Raw genomic sequence first — 18,163 nt, forward strand, 5'->3', positions numbered from 1 at the left:
CTTTACAATGTGAGCTTGAGGCAATATAACTGTTTGAAACCTGAACGATTTTACTTCACTTCAAAGAATGAGTCATGTCTTACCTTGCTTCAAAGTAGCCTAGCCAAAATTCTGCCCTAGAATTGTTGAGGCATTCTTTTAGAAAATACTTCCTTGTGCCATTAACCAGCATTTCTCTCCTGTTTTATTGGTTTTCATATCAACTTCCTTTAGTTGTCCAGAAGCCAAAGGCACAATCCTAGTCATATTAGTAACCCATCCTAGTTGTTGCTATTAGATTCCCCCTCTTTCTATGTTTCTAACTGAGATTTTCAAAACAGTAACATACGGAACCGTTTGCATTAGGTGTGCTGTTTAGAACAGTGTTTTCATCTCAGTCACATATGGAACCGTTCGCATTAGGTGTGCTGTTTAGAACAGTGTTTTCATCTCAGTCACATATGGAACCGTTCGCATTAGGTGTGCTGTTTAGAACAGTGTTTTCATCTCAGTCACATATGAAACCGTTCGCATTAGGTGTGCTGTTTAGAACAGTGTTTTCATCTGTCACATATGGAACCGTTCGCATTAGGTGTGCTGTTTAGAACAGTGTTTTCATCTCAGTCACATATGGAACCGTTCGCATTAGGTGTGCTGTTTAGAACAGTGTTTTCATCTCAGTCACATATGGAACCGTTCGCATTAGGTGTGCTGTTTAGAACAGTGTTTTCATCTGTCACATATGGAACCGTTCGCATTAGGTGTGCTGTTTAGAACAGTGTTTTCATCTCAGTCACATATGGAACCGTTCGCATTAGGTGTGCTGTTTAGAACAGTGTTTTCATCTCAGTCACATATGGAACCGTTCGCATTAGGTGTGCTGTTTAGAACAGTGTTTTCATCTCAGTCACATATGAAACCGTTCGCATTAGGTGTGCTGTTTAGAACAGTGTTTTCATCTCAGTCACATATGGAACCGTTCGCATTAGGTGTGCTGTTTAGAACAGTGTTTTCATCTCAGTCACATATGAAACCGTTCGCATTAGGTGTGCTGTTTAGAACAGTGTTTTCATCTGTCACATATGGAACCGTTCGCATTAGGTGTGCTGTTTAGAACAGTGTTTTCATCTCAGTCACATATGAAACCGTTCGCATTAGGTGTGCTGTTTAGAACAGTGTTTTCATCTCAGTCACATATGGAACCGTTCGCATTAGGTGTGCTGTTTAGAACAGTGTTTTCATCTCAGTCACATATGGAACCGTTCGCATTAGGTGTGCTGTTTAGAACAGTGTTTTCATCTGTCACATATGAAACCGTTCGCATTAGGTGTGCTGTTTAGAACAGTGTTTTCATCTCAGTCACATATGAAACCGTTCGCATTAGGTGTGCTGTTTAGAACAGTGTTTTCATCTCAGTCACATATGGAACCGTTCGCATTAGGTGTGCTGTTTAGAACAGTGTTTTCCCAGAAATTGTATTTTGGCAAATTCCATTTTATTGGCTGCTTCATTAAAGCAGTTGCATGTTCAATAACAGGCTATATAGCCTTTTGACTGGAAGACGATAGGCTTACTATTGTTGCATGTTTTCATTAAGCTCAATGAACAATGTCTGTTTCTTGAATGCATGCATAGTATTTTCTGTTGGTCACGTCATTTTACTGTTAGGAAAAAATATAACAGTTTGTTGTCCGGTTAATGAGGGTTGGTTAGTCGGAAGCAGAATTGACCAAAATGTTCATCCCTAATTGGTACTATTTCCAGTACTAGCACCTGATTCCTGACGGATGGATTGGAACACACTGCACTTAGTTCCATACAAACATTGTCAACCATTAGACATGACTCTCCCTCTCCTGAACTCACTACTCTGACTGTCCTTCCCCCTTGCCGTCCTCCCCCTCATCTCCCCAATGCAGGTGGAGATCCACGAGGATTTCATCCAGTCATGTTTCGACCGCCTGAAGGCGTCGTACGATACGCTGTGTGTCCTGGAAGGGGACAAGGACAGCATCAACTGTGCCCGGCAGGAGGCCATCCGCATGGTCCGTGTGCTCACTGTGCTCAAGGAATACATCAACGAGTGTGACAGTGACTACCATGAGGAGAGGACCATACTGCCCATGTCCAGGTAGGACGGACGGACTCATCCACACAGATGCACTGATATTAAGCCTTTTTGTCCTGATAAATGTTTTCTCATTTTGTCTTGACCCCTATCTCTCCATATGTCTGTCCTCTCTGCTCTCTCTCATTTTCATACATTTAGATAATTACTGAGACTTGGTTCAAAAAAGTCTGTGCCAGACTCGTATGTGTCTCTGAATGGATATTATGTTTATTGATCTGACAGAGGTGGGGGTGTCGCCATATTCATAAAGAACAACTTGAATGTTGCTGTCTTTATTACCAGCTCTATGCCCAATAAATTTGAGTGTCTTGTCCTAGATATGCCAAACTAACGTTAGTGGGAGTTTATCGCCCTCCCAATTGCCCTTAGCAAATTGTCACACTTGCTGTCTAACTATGCTAAATCTGTATTAATATTGGGTGATGTTAACCTGGATTGGTTGATTCCATTATCAGATAGACTGGAGGATATTTATACTGAGCTAAATTGAACTCCACTGATAACTAAACCATACCACCCCAACTTAAAACACCTTGAAAAATCTACTCTCTTGGATATCATTTTGACAAACGCCCCTCATAAGTATACAGCCAATGGAATCTTTGCTAACGAGCTCAGTGACTGTTGTCCCATTGCATGTATTAGAGATACTAAGCTACTTAAATTGTGTCTACGCATTATTACAAAGATACATTTTAGAATTTTCAATGAGTAACATTTCCTGTATGACCTGGGGTTATGTCCTCTATCTCTGATTCAAATCAGGCCCTTAAATGTTTTACCTCTCTGTTTAACCTCTATGGGCTATGTGGGACGCAAGCGTCCCACCCCTGGTACACCCAATCAACAACAGGTGAAATATCAAGAGCGCCAAATTTGAAAACAATTAAATGTCATAATTCAAATTTCTCAAACATACAACTATCTTACACCCTTTGAAAGATAAACATCTCCTTAATCTAACCACGTTGTCCGATTTCAAAAAGGCTTTACGGCAAAAGCATAAAGTTAGATTATGTTAGGAGAGTACATTGACAATAGCTGTGTGTAATGTTTTGTCAATTCAAAGACAGGGTCACCAAAACCATAAAATCAGCTAAAATGATGCACTAACCTTTGACAATCTCCATCAGATGACACTCCTAGGACATTATGTTAGACAATGCATGCATTTTTTGTTCTATCAAGTTCATATTTATATCCAAAAACAGCGTTTTACTATGGCGTTGATGTTGAGGAAATCGTTTCCCTCCAATAACCGCCAGTCAAGCAGCACAACAAATTGAATAATTACTATTCGAAAACATTGGTAAAATATTATATTGTCATTCAAAGAATTATAGATTTACATCTCTTGAACGCAACCGGATTGCCAGATTTAAAAATAACCTTACTGGGAAATCACACTTTGCAATAATCTGAGCACTGCGCCCAGAAAAATACGCTTTGCGATACAGACTAACCGCCATGTTGGAGAGATCTAAAATCGAAAATACTATGTAAATAATCCATTACCTTTGATTCTCTTCATCAGATGTCACTTCCAGGAATCCCAGGTCCATAACAAATGTAGTTTTGTTCGAAAAAGCTCATAATTTATGTCCAAAAAGCTCTGTGTTGTTAGCACATGATCTATGCCAGCCGGACTTCTCGTCATGAACGAGGGGGGAAAAAATATTTACGTTCGTTCAAACATGTCAAACGTTGTATAGCATAAATCATTAGTGCCTTTTTTAACCAGAACATGAATAATATTCAAGGCGGACGTTTGCATTCTCTTTTAAAACGTTTTGGAACGAGAGTACCCAAAATGAACTTGCGCGCCAGAGTCTAATCGGCCACCACCGTGCCAAGACTCTTGTTCGTTCAGTTCTCACAGTATAAGACTCAAAACACTTTCTAAAGACTGGTGACATCTAGTGGAAGCCATAGGAAGTGCTCAACAATTAATAAGCCCCTGTGTGTTTCAATGGCATAGGCTTAAAGGTAATTCAACACATCAGGTATCCACTTCCTGTCAGAATTTGTCTCAGGGTTTTGACTGCCATATGAGTTCTGTTATACTTACAGACACCATTCAAACAGTTTTAGAAAATTCAGAGTTTTCTATCCAAACCTGAACAATGATATGCATATTCTAGCTTCTGAGTTGGTGTAGGAGTCCGTTAAAAATGGGCACATATTTTTTTCAAAATTCTCAATACTGCCCCCTATCCCCAAGAGGTTTTTAACTCTGTTGTACATAAGAATGCCCCATATAAAGATAAGAGTAAAGGACAGATCTAACCCATGGTTCACGCATTAATTGTCTGAAAGATTTCATGAAAGAAACTTAGCTTGGGCTAAGGTTAGATTGACTGATTCTACCTCTGATTGGCAGTCCTTCAGACATTTGAGAAGTAGATATCTTACTCTGGTTAGAAAAGTAGTCAACATACTTCTTGAATTGTGTATCTTAAAGTGGTGGAAATCCAGCTAAATTCTGGAAAGTGGTCAAATCTTTTGAAATAAACTACTCCCTCATTTCCCTAGCAGGTTATGACAGCCTCTGGTACCATAACAGATAGAAATGACATTGGTTGTGCTTTTAATAACCATTTTGCCTCAGCTGGCCATCTATTTGAAAGAACGGTTTCTGAAAATACCTTCACTGCTCTCTTTTTGTCCTTTATTCACCTATAAACAGATACCAGATAATCATGCTCTTCCAGACATACTCTTTTCTTCTTCCTCATTTGAACCATTTATGTCAATGAATGTAGTGCCTTGCAGAATAAAAAATAAATAATAATCCACAGGAGCTGATTCGCTTGATCCCTTTCTACTGCAGCTTTCTGCCCGGCTCATTGTACAATCTTTGACCCACATTTTTTATTTAACAATTGCTTCTGGTGCTATCCCTAAGACCTGGAAGGCGGTGCATGTCTTCCCCCTTTACAAAAGTGGAGAACCTTTTTTCACTTCAAATTATATTCTTAATGTGCACCAGTCTGGTTTTTGAACTGGACATAGCACTGTTTCAGCAGCTCTGCTTGTCTTAAATTATATATTAAATTGCTTGGATCATAGGAATCACTGTGCTGCCATGTTTGTAGACGTTTCTAAGGCCTTTGATACTGTCGACCATCCCCTACTCATTCAAAGATTGTCTGAAATTGGCCACGACCAGGTGTCTTGCAGGTAGTTTTGGAACTACATGTCAGACAGGAAACTGTGTGCTTTCTGATGGTGTCAAGTTACCTCAATATTACTAAAGGTGTCCCGCAGGTGTCAATTTTGGGACCGGTCCTTTTTACTTTTTATATAAATAATATTGGTCTATCTGCAAAAACCTGTAACATTCATCTGTATGTATACTGATGACCCTGTTATTTACGCTATTGTCCCCCATGTTGTAGCTGCAATCTGATTTTGTTGCCTTACAAAAAGTCCTTGTTGATTTTAAAATTAGTACTTCATGTGGGGAAAAACAACTAAATGTATGCTGTTTTCTAACTCTCATAGAAATATATTTCAGATGGGTTACACATTTATGCATTGGATGGGTGTTTCAGCAAGCACGTTCCCACCTATAAATATCTGTGCATTTGAATTGACAATAATTTGCCGTTTAAAAAAAACAATGATGGGCAAGTTAAGAAGCTGACATTCTAAAGTACGCTTAAAAAAACTATTTGAAATAGATCATGCCTCTCCCTAAACAGCAGGAAGCAGATTGTACAGTCAACTTTCCTGCCAGTTCATGACTATGGTGACACCTTTTATCATAGTGCACTTCGCTTTATCACAGTTTACAGTTTTAGAACGCATCACTGCATCCTGTATCAAAAGGATGACTGGTCCTCATTAAAGTCCTGTAGATGACTTCATTACTCCCTTTTTGTTTACAAAGAGCTACTACACAAGCTTCCTACCTACCTCACTTCACTGTTAAAATAAATAAAAATTAGACCCCAAACCTGTTCACAGGGATGGTTAACTCTCCAAGTTCCACTAGTGCGTACCGTTCTAGGTAAATCCGCTTTCAGTTTTAGTGCTGTCCCCACTTTTGGAATAGCTTACAAACTTCCTACATCTTGACCCCCCTGGTGCCTCTAGGGAAGTTTATAACTTTAATGTTGGATGAATTGAATGAGAATTGTCACTATTTGGATTGAATAATTTGTATTTGTGGTGTTTGAAGCTGTCATGTTGATTTTGTCATTTGTGTTTTATTTATACTGATTATTTTGAATTTGTTGTATTATTGTCCTTCGGGCACCTTTTTATAAATGAGACCCTGGTCTCAATGGGTTCCCCTGAATAAATAAAAGTTAAACAAAAATCTCCTCCCTCTTCTCTCAGGGCGTTTCGGGGGAAGCACATCACGTTGATCGTGCGTTTCCCTAACCAGGGCCGTCAGGTGGATGACCTAGACATCTGGTCTCACACCAACGACACCATCGGCTCAGTGCGCCGCGGTATCCTCACACGCATCAAGGCCAACGCCACGCACACCAAGATAGAGCTCTTCATTGGCGGGGAGGTCGTCGACCCAGCCGACGACAGGAAGCTGATTGGCCAGCTCAACCTGAAAGACAAAACGGTGAGCGCAATGAGCCATGTTTTGACGAGTGACAAGTGCATTGTTTTTTTCTTTGGTCTTTACAGCTTGTTTATGTTAGTTTGGGTCATTTATTTCTTTGACTATTTATACGGAATGCTTTGTCTGATGTCTTATATTCTCGTGTGTGTGTGTGTGTGTGTGTGTGTGTGTGTGTGTGTGTGTGTGTGTGTGTGTGTGTGTAGTTGATCACAGCCAAGCTGACCCAGGTGAGTGCCAACATGCCCTCCAGCCCAGACAGCTCCTCGGACTCTTCCACTGGCTCACCGGGTAACCATGGCAACCACTTCAGCGAAGGGCCCAACCCCGAGGTGGAGAGCTGCCTCCCTGGAGTGGTGAGTGACTTTTAAACATACTCACAGCTGCTTCCACCGGAGTGGTGCGTCGTTATCTCGTCAGTCACCGTTACTTGGGAAGGGTGCCTAGCTCTCTTGGTTTGTCTCAAAAAAGATGCATGTCTGGCCTATCGATGCACGATGCAGATGAGTAACCCCTTGTCTCGTCTCTCTGGTCTCGCTCTGTCTTCAGATCATGTCTCTCCACCTGCGCTACATCTCCTTCCTGTGGCAGGTAGCAGACCTGGGCTGTAGCCCCAACATGCCTCTGCTACGAGACGGAGCCAGAGTACTCATGAAGCTGATGCCTCCAGGTACAGTACTCTCTGTGGTACATGTGGGCCGTGCCCTTATTCTCCACCCTTCTCCCCAAATGTGCACTTACAAACTCCCCGTCATGGATAAAATAAAATAACAATGGTGCATTATAGAGAGTTTTCCAACATTGTTAAATCTACAATGGGAAGTGTGCAAGTGCACATTTCAGGAGAAGGTTGGTGAATTGGGATGTAGCCGTAGATAGGTTTCTCTCATGACAATGCTATATTTTTCTCAAAGATATTTACCAAGCCAGCACGGGTGGATAAATGTGAGATGTGTATATGACCGATATACATGTAACTACTAAAAAATAAAGGAAACATCAGTTAAGTGTCTTAATAGGGGCCACCATGAGCCACCAGAACAGCTTCAATGCGCCTTGGCATAGATTGTGTCTGGAACTCTATTGGATGGATGCGACACCATTCTTTCACAAGAAATACCATAATTTGGTGTTTTGTTGATGGTTGTGGGAAACACACTCAGGCGCTGCTCCAGAATCTCCCATAAGTGTTCAATTGGGTTGAGATCTAGTGACTGAGACACACTTTAAACCCACTATGATACTTTTGAGACTCCTCTTTCAAAGTCACTGTGATCTCTTCTAGTCTTGGTAGACAAAATGTCTCACTCACCGGAAAGTTTATTAGGTACACACATCTAGTACCGGTTCGAACCCCCCTTTTTCTCCAGAGCAGCCTGAATTCTTCAGAAAGGTTCCACAGGCATGTTGGTCCATTTGCTGCAGATTGGATGGTGGTATATTCATGCTGTGACCAGCCCGTTCCATCTCATCCCATAGATGGTCTATTGGGTTGAGGTCTGGGGACTGACCAGGACACTCAAGTAAACTGAACTCACTGTCATGTGCTCCAGGCGATGTTTTTCCACTCCTCATTTGTCCAGTGTTGGTGATCGTGGGCCCACTGGAGCCGCTTCTTCTTGTTTTTAGCTGATAGGAGTGGAACCCGCTGTGGTCGTCTGCTGCAGTAGCCCATCCGTGACACAGACCGTCATGTTGTGTGTTCTGAGACGCCGTTTTTCACAACGCTGTTGTACTGAGCCGTTATTTGTCTGTTTGTGGTTCGCCTATTAGCTTGCAAGATTCTTGCCATTCTCCTTCGACCCCCCCCCCATCAATGAGCTGTTTTTGCCCACAGGACTGCTGTTGACTGAATGTTTTTTGTTTGTTGCACCATTCTCTGTAAACCCTAGACACTGTTGTGGGTGAAATGCCCAGGAGGGCAGCCGTTTCGGAGATACTGGATCCGGCGCGTCTGGCACTGACAATCATACCACGCTCAAAGTCGCTTAGGTCACTCGTTTTGCCCATGCTAACGTTCAATCGACATGTAACTGAATGCCTCGAAGCCGGTCTGCCTGCTTTATATAGCTAGCCATGGCTACGGTACTCACTGTCTGTAGGAGCGATCCATTTTCCTAAACGATGTGGTGTACCTAGTAATCTGGTGTACGGTATAGAACCTGTTGATTATGTAGATGACAGTACAGTATAGAACATGTTGATTGTGTTTGTGTAGATAACAGTACCGTGGAGAGCCTGCGTGGTGTATGTCTGGACCATGCCAAGCTGGGAGAGAACGGCCTCAGCCCAACACTGGACTCACGCTTCTTTGGCCCCTCGCCATCACAGGTCCTCTACCTCATAGAGGTGGGTTTCATCCTGTGTGTGTGTGTAGTCGCTGCCGATTTGATTGTCACATCATTACCATAGCAGTTGGTCTACACTTTGCTCTCCGTTGACCAGTTCCACTGTGCATGTATATCTCTCTTCCCATCCCCTCCTCAGGTGGTGTATGCCCTGCTCATGCCAGCCAGCTCCACATTGGGTGAGGACGCCAGCGACTTCCAGTACAACTTCCTGAAGAGTGGCGGGCTACCGCTGGTACTGAGCATGCTCACGCGGAACAACTTCCTCCCGTCGGCCGACATGGAGACGCGGCGAGGGGCGTACCTCAACGCTCTTAAGATCGGCAAACTGCTGCTCACTGCTGTTGGGTTCGGACACGTCAAAGCTGTGGCCGAGGCCTGCCAGCCTAACACTGAAGGGACCACACCCGTCTCACCGGTTAGTTAGTCAGTCAGTTATACGCACACACACATACAAACACATGCGTGTGAACTAGGATTGTGACAACCATGTTGATGTTAACATCCTCTATCCCCTTCTTCAGATCAACCAGGCCACTCACGATCAGGCTTTGGTCCTCCAGAGTGCCCTGCAGAACCTCCCCAACCCTGCCTCAGAGTGCATGCTCCGCAATGTAGCTATACGCCTGGCCCAACAGATCTCTGACGAGGTGAGAGGGGGAAGGGAGGGAGAGACTGAAGAGAAAGCGAAATAAGGAATAGAAAGAGGAGAGACATTATGTTGCTATGTTATTGACTGTAATATCTCCTCTAATTTAAGTCTTTCCCCATCCCTCCCAGAACTTCTTCCAGGCGTCGAAGTACATCCCTGAGATCTGTGTGATCCGGGCGGTGCAGAAGATAGCATGGGCTTCAGGCTGTGGCACCGTACAGCTGGTCTTCAGCTCCAACGAAGAGATCAGCAAGATCTATGAGAAGGTACCTACTTGTGCAGCTGCTTTATCGTTCCACCAGTCCATTGATTGATTTTGTCTGCTTTTATTTTGGTCTCAGCCTGAGGAGATTGGAGTGTGCAGATACATTGTTGTGGGGTGTTGCATGTTTATTTGTCTTGACACAAGTGTTTGTTGTCAGTGTATCTTCTTCCTTGATACAAGGTTGGTGTTTTTTGTTTGGCCTGTACAGTCACAGGTCTGTTTGGTTGTGTTTGGCCTGTACAGTCACAGGTCTGTTTGGTTGTGTTTGGCCTGTACAGTCACAGATCTGTTTGGCCTGTATAGTCACAGGTCTGTTTGGTTGTGTTTGGCCTGTACAGTCACAGGTCTGTTTGGTTGTGGTTGGCCTGTACAGTCACAGGTCTGTTTGGTTGTGGTTGGCCTGTACAGTCACAGGTCTGTTTGGTTGTGTTTGGCCTGTACAGTCACAGGTCTGTTTGGTTGTGGTTGGCCTGTACAGTCACGGATCTGTTTGGTTGTGTTTGGCCTGTACAGTCACAGGTCTGTTTGGTTGTGGTTGGCCTGCACAGTCACAGGTCTGTTTGGTTGTGGTTGGCCTGTACAGTCACAGGTCTGTTTGGTTGTGTTTGGCCTGTACAGTCACAGGTCTGTTTGGTTGTGTTTGGCCTGTACAGTCACAGGTCTGTTTGGTTGTGTTTGGCCTGTATAGTCACAGGTCTGTTTGGTTGTGTTTGGCCTGTACAGTCACAGTTGAGTGTTTGTCTTTTCGTATTAGTGGGAGGGTGGTGTGTGTGTGTGTGTGTGTGTGTGTGTGTGTGTGTGTGTGTGTGTGTGTGTGTGTGTGTGTGTGTGTGTGTGTGTGTGTGTGTGTGTGTGTGTGTGTGTGTGTGTGTGTGTGTGTGTGTGTGTGCTCGTTTTGGTGCTTACTGAACTGACTAATAGGTTGATTATGTGCACTGGGCACCTGCTGCCTACTTCCTGAAATACAGAGAAGAGGTTTGTGTGTTGTAAACTCACAGCGGTGTGTGTGTGTATTCTCCCCCTCTACAGACGAACGTGGTTAAGGAGCCAGACGGGGAGGATGAGCAGGTGTGCTGTGAGGCCCTGGAGGTCATGACCCTGTGTTTCGCCCTGCTGCCCACCGCTCTGGACACACTCAGTAAGGAGAAGGCCTGGCAGACCTTCATCATAGACCTGCTACTGCACTGCCACAGCAAGTATGTAAACCCCCCCCCCGTCTGTCTTGACTTTCTGTCGAGCAGATGTTTTAGCCTTGAGCTGGAACAAAAGCCTGCCACTCTTGCCGCTGGTGTACCACAATGGTTTTTGTCTAACTGCTTTGTGTAGTGGACGAGCATGTGGGGCTATCTGTGTCTATGGTAATAATGGTCCTCTCTGATCTGTCCTCAGGTCAGTTTGTAGATTGATGGATTAGTTTGTCTGTTGTTTAATTGTCTTCTCTGATCTATTTCCAGGTCAGTTCGTCAGATGGCCCAGGAGCAGTTCTTCCTTATGGCCACCAGGTGCTGCATGGGCCACCGACCCCTCCTCTTCTTCATCACCCTCCTCTTCACTGTGCTGGGGGTACGTAGCAGCGCTTCACTGTGCTGGGGGTACGTAGCAGCGCTTCACTGTGCTGGGGGTACGTAGCAGCGCTTCACTGTGCTGGGGGTACGTAGCAGCGCTTCACTGTGCTGGGGGGACGTAGCAGCGCTTCACTGTGCTGGGGGTACGTAGCGGCGCTTCACTGTGCTGGGGGTACGTAGCAGCGCTTCACTGTGCTGGGGGGACGTAGCAGCGCTTCACTGTGCTGGGGGGACGTAGCAGCGCTTCACTGTGCTGGGGGGACGTAGCAGCGCTTCACTGTGCTGGGGGTACGTAGCAGCGCTTCACTGTGCTGGGGGGACGTAGCAGCGCTTCACTGTGCTGGGGGGACGTAGCCGCACCTCTCTCTTACATGAGTGCTTTGAAATGTTCATTATGATCACTGCAATTATGGCCCTGTTAAAATAGATTGAATGTACCCTTACTGCCTTAATTCGTTGAAGTAATTCCCTAATAAGAAGAAGAAAAGCTTCTATCATAGCTTTCACCTATCAGCAATGTCAGTGCAGTGATACTTCAAATGAAGGGGAGGATGGAAGTATAAAGGAGAAGGTGTTTAGAAAGCTGTTAATTGGTTTTCCTGGCTTTTCAACAGGTCTTTGAAGCGCAATGGAAGGCAATTAACTTCTCTGATAGAAAACGGTCTATGTGGCATCGATATTAGTCAAACATTTATTCTAGTGTAAATTTACTACAAGGTGTAAATAGGATTATTTCGGTCTTAAAGTCAGTCTCGTCCAAAACTACATTTTGTAAGTGAGTTTGTCATGACTTGCTTGAGGGTTGGGTTTTGATTTCGTCAATACTCACTTGCCCGCTAACACGACACACAGACAGTGAGACAGACCTGCCCAGCAGATCTGACTTTGTTTACGTAAGACGTTTCACTTTTTAATTTTTTTAAATACTGCACCAAACACCTTAGCTAGATGTAATATTGTGTAACTCAAACCTCCTTGGCAAAAACGTCAATATTTAATTTGATTTCTTGAGTTAGATTCATTTTGAGGAAGTAATACCAGCTTTATTCTAATTTTAATATGGTTATGTTTTCAGTCTAGACTTAAATGACCAAAAATATAAAGTATGTAGAAAAGATAGGTCTATTATCTTTTTTATAAGGTCATCTTTTTCGAGCGAACAATCATAGCTAGACAATTCTAAAGTCAAAATATCTCAATGCATAATTTTCCCTCATTAAAATGCAAATCAATTTATAACATTTTTGACATGCGTTTTTCTGGACTTTTTTGTTATTCTGTGTCTCACTCTTCAAATAAACCTACCATTAAAATTATAGACTGATCATTTCTTTGTCAGTGGGCAAACGTACAAAATCAGCAGGGGATCAAATACCTTTTTCCCTCACTGTACATGCGCAGCACGTGAGTTTCAATTTTGGGGAAGATAATTTTCACCATAAAAATGCTCCTTTAATAGTAAAAGCATTTCATGGTTATGGATTTGCGGTCATTTTTGAGAATGGTGTTTTCCCGCTAATGGAACGTTTGTGCTTATAGCCTACTGCCGTGTGTGCATTGCTCAGTTTATAATGTGAAGAAATAAACTATTAGGCTATCAACATTTGAAACTAAACGTTCTGATCTGTTGCATCAGCCACATTGCTTAAAGTTTTTTCTGATGCGAGTGGTTGTATTCATTTGGTTGTATTAATTTGGGATGTTTGGAATATTTTGTGCATAGAGTAGGTCAACTCTGTGGGGGATAGTAGATTGACAGTCTAGTGCTTTTGCTGTTCGTTAGGCCTACTCATCTTGTTGGCTGACAAAAAGTAAAGGTGGACAGTTCAATATGCACCTCGGAATTGGATAAGGACGCGTGCATTTGCGTCCCCGACGTGTCGGTCTTCACTTGTAGCCTCTGAGAAAGACCAGATGACCTAAAAAGGGGATGCCGCTGGGAAATTTGAGGCATTATCAAGTGCTTGTCAGTTTGTTAATGAGACTACATTTTCTTAATATCAAGTTTTTTTAGACCTGTCCAATACAAATAATGGATTTGTTGTGACGGCATAGGCTATATTACATGGATTTATTCGACTTTTTAAAATGTAGATGTTCCTAAGGTCTGCATCAGGGGCTTGTAGGCTATGCGTGGAAGCCAAGAGATGCTAAATGTGTTTGTTAATTAACGTTAAATTAGCGTGAGACTGGAAGTTATTTGCTTGACAATCACTGGCTGACAAAATTTCAGGACCACCACAGCTCTAGCTACACCCCCACCACGCCTCATTTTGATCCAGTAAACAACCTGCAAGTTAAACATGTGTAAAGCACAGCACTAATTAGGGTGTCCGCCCACTCTGCCCAGAGTGGTCGAAAACGCGCTTTGGGGGATGACGCTTTCACTTCCTTATGTTATAAAATACAATTTACCAAGGCACACATGATTCTTGCTGTTCTGAATCGTTCAGTGGGATCATTCTCATAACAAATCGTTAACCTAACCTAATACATCCGTTAAGCACTGAGCTCTGTTGACAGAGGTGCTGCTTTCTTGTGTAAACTTTGGAGGATTCTGCATTTTGTGGTCGTTGTATTCCAATTTTTTATCCCCATGGGTTGCAAACAGCAAAAATTAGCAAAAGATAAGCTGAATTAAATGTAAAAAGTTTGCAGTACGCTCAGTGTTCCGTTGAAATTTCACTGAGATGATAAGCTTGTTTTTGTAAGAAGTCCTGTTATTTTTTTCAAACTTCGCATTAATATGAACAGTGTATACTAAAATATGAAAATACTACATGTAACGTCTCAATGATATCGATCTTTCCTCTATTTGTTGTTTTATGTCCTCCAGATTTACGAAAGATGACGAGTTGAATAGTAAGCCTGTTAGGTAGCCTTAATTCTCTCACAGCATCCAGCATCGCTGACACCATGATATTTTCAAGGTTTTTAACCACCTTTTTTCTCTGGCTTCCATTGATTTTAGTCGCCCTAATTTAGACCTTCCTACAAGGGTAAAAACTCCAATAACTTTTGAACGTATTGTGATAGCGACATGAAGTTTGGACCATTTGGTTTTCCTAAAGGGACTATCTACACAATTAACATTATTTTACCCATTGGTTAAAATATGGTGTTTTTGATTGGACACCCTATACTAATGTTAATTGACTTGTCTTCCAGAGCACAGCTAAAGAGCGGGCTAAGCATGCTGGGGACTACTTCACCCTGCTCAGGCACCTCCTGAACTACGCCTACAACAGCAACATCAACCTGCCCAACGCAGAGGTGCTGCTCAACAACGAGATTGACTGGCTCAAGAAGATCAGGGTACGACTACGTTGTTCAACCCTGACGTTGTGTAATAGTGAATAACCGCCCAAAGCTTTGTGTAGAGGTTAATGGCCGAGATTCTAGGCCTCGGTCAGAGCTTGGCTGTATTCATTAGGGCACACAGCAGAATGTTAATCAACGGAAAACAAAAGCAAGCGGTTGTTATACGACAAGTCCATGTAGTCCCTCTGTTTGCTTCTGATTGGTGCTTAATGAATAAGACCCTGGTTGTGATGTCTCAACGTGTGTCTCTGCGTGCGTGTGTCCCAGGATGAGGTGAAGAGGACAGGGGAGACGGGCGTTGAGGAGACCATCCTGGAGGGACACATCGGAGTTACCAAGGAGCTGCTGGCCTTCCAGACACCAGAGAAGAAGTACTACATCGGCTGTGAGAATGGAGGGGCCAACCTCATCAAGGTAGGCTGGCACATCCATTTTGTATTGAATTGAATCTTTCTACTTATTCAACGACATTAGTGGGGCCCGGAGGCTGAACTTGGCCCTCGACAACCAACATTTGATTTGGCCCGTCAGAGGCTTCCAGCATGATCTTATGTAGTGATAAACAACCCTAAAACAACAACAAAATATTGATCTTCACATCTGAATGTGGCTGTAATAAATGTTGCAAGCAGTAAATGTTACTTTCTTACCCTTTATTAACTCTGTCCCTATCTCTCTCTCCCTTCTCTCCAGGAGTTGATAGATGACTTCATCTTCCCAGCGTCTAATGTGTACCTGCAGTACATGAAGAGTGGGGAGTTCCCTACGGAGCAGGCCATCCCTGTCTGTAGCAGCCCCGCCTCCATCAACGCAGGATTCGAGCTGCTGGTGGCTCTGTCAGTGAGCTGTGTCCGGAACCTCAAGCAGATCGTCAACATGCTCACTGACATGTACTACCTAGGTATTGATAGATTCATTGATTTTTAATGATTTGTTTGCCCTGTACAGTGGAAGCAATGGAAGCTCCAAGTGAAGCCTACCTCAAAATATTTGAGACATTTGACCCTGGAAACATAAAAATAAAAAAACAAGACAAATAGTAATCGTTCATGCATCTCCCCCTCAGGCAAGGTCTCTTTTACTTTTCTCAAGGTTGTGATTTTAAAAACGAGTCCGATATCCTTTTGCCACTCATGCCAATGTTCATGTCGAGGGTCCAATCATACTTCAGTCTTTGTGGTGTGAAGCCCAGGTGTGAAGCCCACATATAAATATTATTGTCGCTGTTTGATCAACAGGTTGTGAGGCTCTGACAGAGTGGGAGTATCTCCCTCCGGTGGGGCCGCGGCCCACTAAAGGCTTTGTGGGGCTGAAGAACGCTGGGGCCACCTGCTACATGAACTCAGTCATCCAGCAGCTCTACATGATCCCTCCCATCCGCGACGGAATCCTGGCCATCGAGGGCACCGGCACCGACGTGGACGATGACATGTCTGGCGACGAGAAGCAGGAGAGTGAGGTAACAAGGAACTGGTTTGGTCATAGGATTGACGTATTAATTGTTTGTTGGTTGATCCGTGTTTTGTCTGCTTCATTTAAAAAACTGCAGTTGATACTGTCAGGCATTCATAGTTTAATCATTCATAGTTTAATCATAATCTGAAATCAACTCCTTTGCTGAGACACTTTCATGGCACTGGTCATGTGGGGTGTTTTCATTTACACACTGTGTGTGGTTTGAAATGTTTTTTCCCCATTGTGTCCTAATGAACAGGACCCAGCTTAACTCTGTGTCCCTCGGCCCCATACAGAGTAATGCAGACCCGCGGGATGAGGTGTTTAGCTATAACCACCAGTTTGACGACAAGCCGTCGCTCAGTAAGTCGGAGGACAGGAAGGAGTACAACATTGGGGTGCTGCGCCACCTGCAGGTCATCTTTGGTCACCTGGCCTCCTCCAGACTGCAGTACTACGTACCCCGGGGCTTCTGGAAACAGTTCAGGTCAGTGGAGACTGGAGAGGAGAGATTGATTTACCTGGTTTGGGAGGAAAAAGATGGGTGAAATATGTACCTGTATGTTAAATACGATCTAATACTTGACCTATGCTGGATTTAGTTTGCCCTGTACAATGGAACCAATGGTTTAGTCCCAAAAGTGCTACTCTCCACCTTACCCTCATCTCCTGTCCCCTCTCTCCCACCATCTCTTCTAACCTCACCCACTTAACCTCACCCCCTCCCCTCCTTTAGGTTATGGGGTGAGCCGGTGAACCTGCGAGAGCAGCACGATGCCCTGGAGTTCTTCAACTCCCTAGTGGACAGTCTGGACGAGGCTCTGAAGGCCCTGGGTCACCCGGCCATGCTTAGCAAGGTGCTGGGGGGATCCTTCGCCGACCAGAAGATCTGCCAGGGGTGCCCACATAGGTAACACACAAACCGCGCCTTAGGAAAATATCTGAAATCAGTTATAGTCATCATCTTAACCATTAGAGGGGATTATGTGAAACTGACTTGAGATCAGGTATAGGGGCAGCATGGACTAATCCTTATTGTTAGCGCACCTCAGGATAATTGATTTGAAAATGTCAATTTCTGCACAGAGGGAGATTGTTTGTAGTGGTTTAATTAGAGCTGGGCGACATAACAATCATATCTCGAACGATATACAGTTGAAGTTGGAAGTTTACATAAACTTATTAGGTTGGAATCGTTGACTCGTTTTTCAACCACTCAACAAATTTATTGTTAACTTCTTGCGGATCATTGGGACGCTAGCGTCCCATTTCGAAAACTTCCGGTGAAATTGCAGAGCGCCAAATTCAAATAAAATCACTATAAATATTAAGCTTTCATGAAATCACAAGTGCAATACATCAAAATAAAGCTTAGCTTGTTGTTAATCCAGCCGCCGTGTCAGATTTCAAAAAGGCAAAAGCAAACCATGCGATTATTTGAGGACAGCGCCCAGCACACAAATGCTTAAGAAATCATTTTCAACCAGGGAGTTGCGACACGAAAGTCAGAAATAGCGATATAATATATGCCTTACCTTTGAAGATCTTCTTCTGTTGGCACTCCAAAAGGTCCCAGTTACATTACAATGGTCCTTTTGTTCGATAAATTCCTTTTTTATATCCATAAAAACTCAATTTAGCTGGCGCACTTCAGTCAATAATCCACTCGGTTTCCCTCCTTCAAAATGCATACAAAATGAATCCCAAACATTACCAATAAACTTATCCAAACAAGTCAATCAACGTTTATAATCAAACCTTAGGTACCCTAATACGCAAATAAACGATACAATTTAAGACGGAGAATCGTTATTGTCTTTACCGGAGAAAAATACCAAAGAACGCGCTCTCATTCACGCGCTTGG

At 43.5% G+C, this 18,163-nt stretch overlaps 1 protein-coding gene across 5 annotated transcripts in view; it reads left to right on the top strand.

Annotated features, from left to right (window-relative positions):
* LOC106586795 (ubiquitin carboxyl-terminal hydrolase 9X) overlaps positions 1–18,163 on the top strand; it is an 81,910-nt gene that overhangs the window by 37,215 nt on the left and 26,532 nt on the right. For all 5 annotated transcript variants that reach the window (XM_082969162.1, XM_082969166.1, XM_082969164.1 and 2 more), the window contains 16 exons: positions 1,899–2,110; positions 6,455–6,695; positions 6,899–7,048; positions 7,242–7,362; positions 8,911–9,041; positions 9,180–9,458; positions 9,565–9,690; positions 9,821–9,958; positions 10,987–11,153; positions 11,412–11,520; positions 14,691–14,837; positions 15,111–15,257; positions 15,537–15,744; positions 16,082–16,302; positions 16,595–16,785; positions 17,035–17,208. In XM_082969162.1, the coding sequence (XP_082825288.1) occupies positions 1,899–2,110; positions 6,455–6,695; positions 6,899–7,048; positions 7,242–7,362; positions 8,911–9,041; positions 9,180–9,458; positions 9,565–9,690; positions 9,821–9,958; positions 10,987–11,153; positions 11,412–11,520; positions 14,691–14,837; positions 15,111–15,257; positions 15,537–15,744; positions 16,082–16,302; positions 16,595–16,785; positions 17,035–17,208 (2,762 nt within the window). The remainder of the gene's footprint in view (positions 1–1,898; positions 2,111–6,454; positions 6,696–6,898; positions 7,049–7,241; positions 7,363–8,910; positions 9,042–9,179; positions 9,459–9,564; positions 9,691–9,820; positions 9,959–10,986; positions 11,154–11,411; positions 11,521–14,690; positions 14,838–15,110; positions 15,258–15,536; positions 15,745–16,081; positions 16,303–16,594; positions 16,786–17,034; positions 17,209–18,163) is intronic.

The sequence above is a fragment of the Salmo salar genome, chromosome 25 (genome assembly GCF_965601325.2).
Source record: "Salmo salar chromosome 25, fSalSal1, whole genome shotgun sequence".
Classification (NCBI taxonomy): Eukaryota; Metazoa; Chordata; class Actinopteri; order Salmoniformes; family Salmonidae; genus Salmo; species Salmo salar.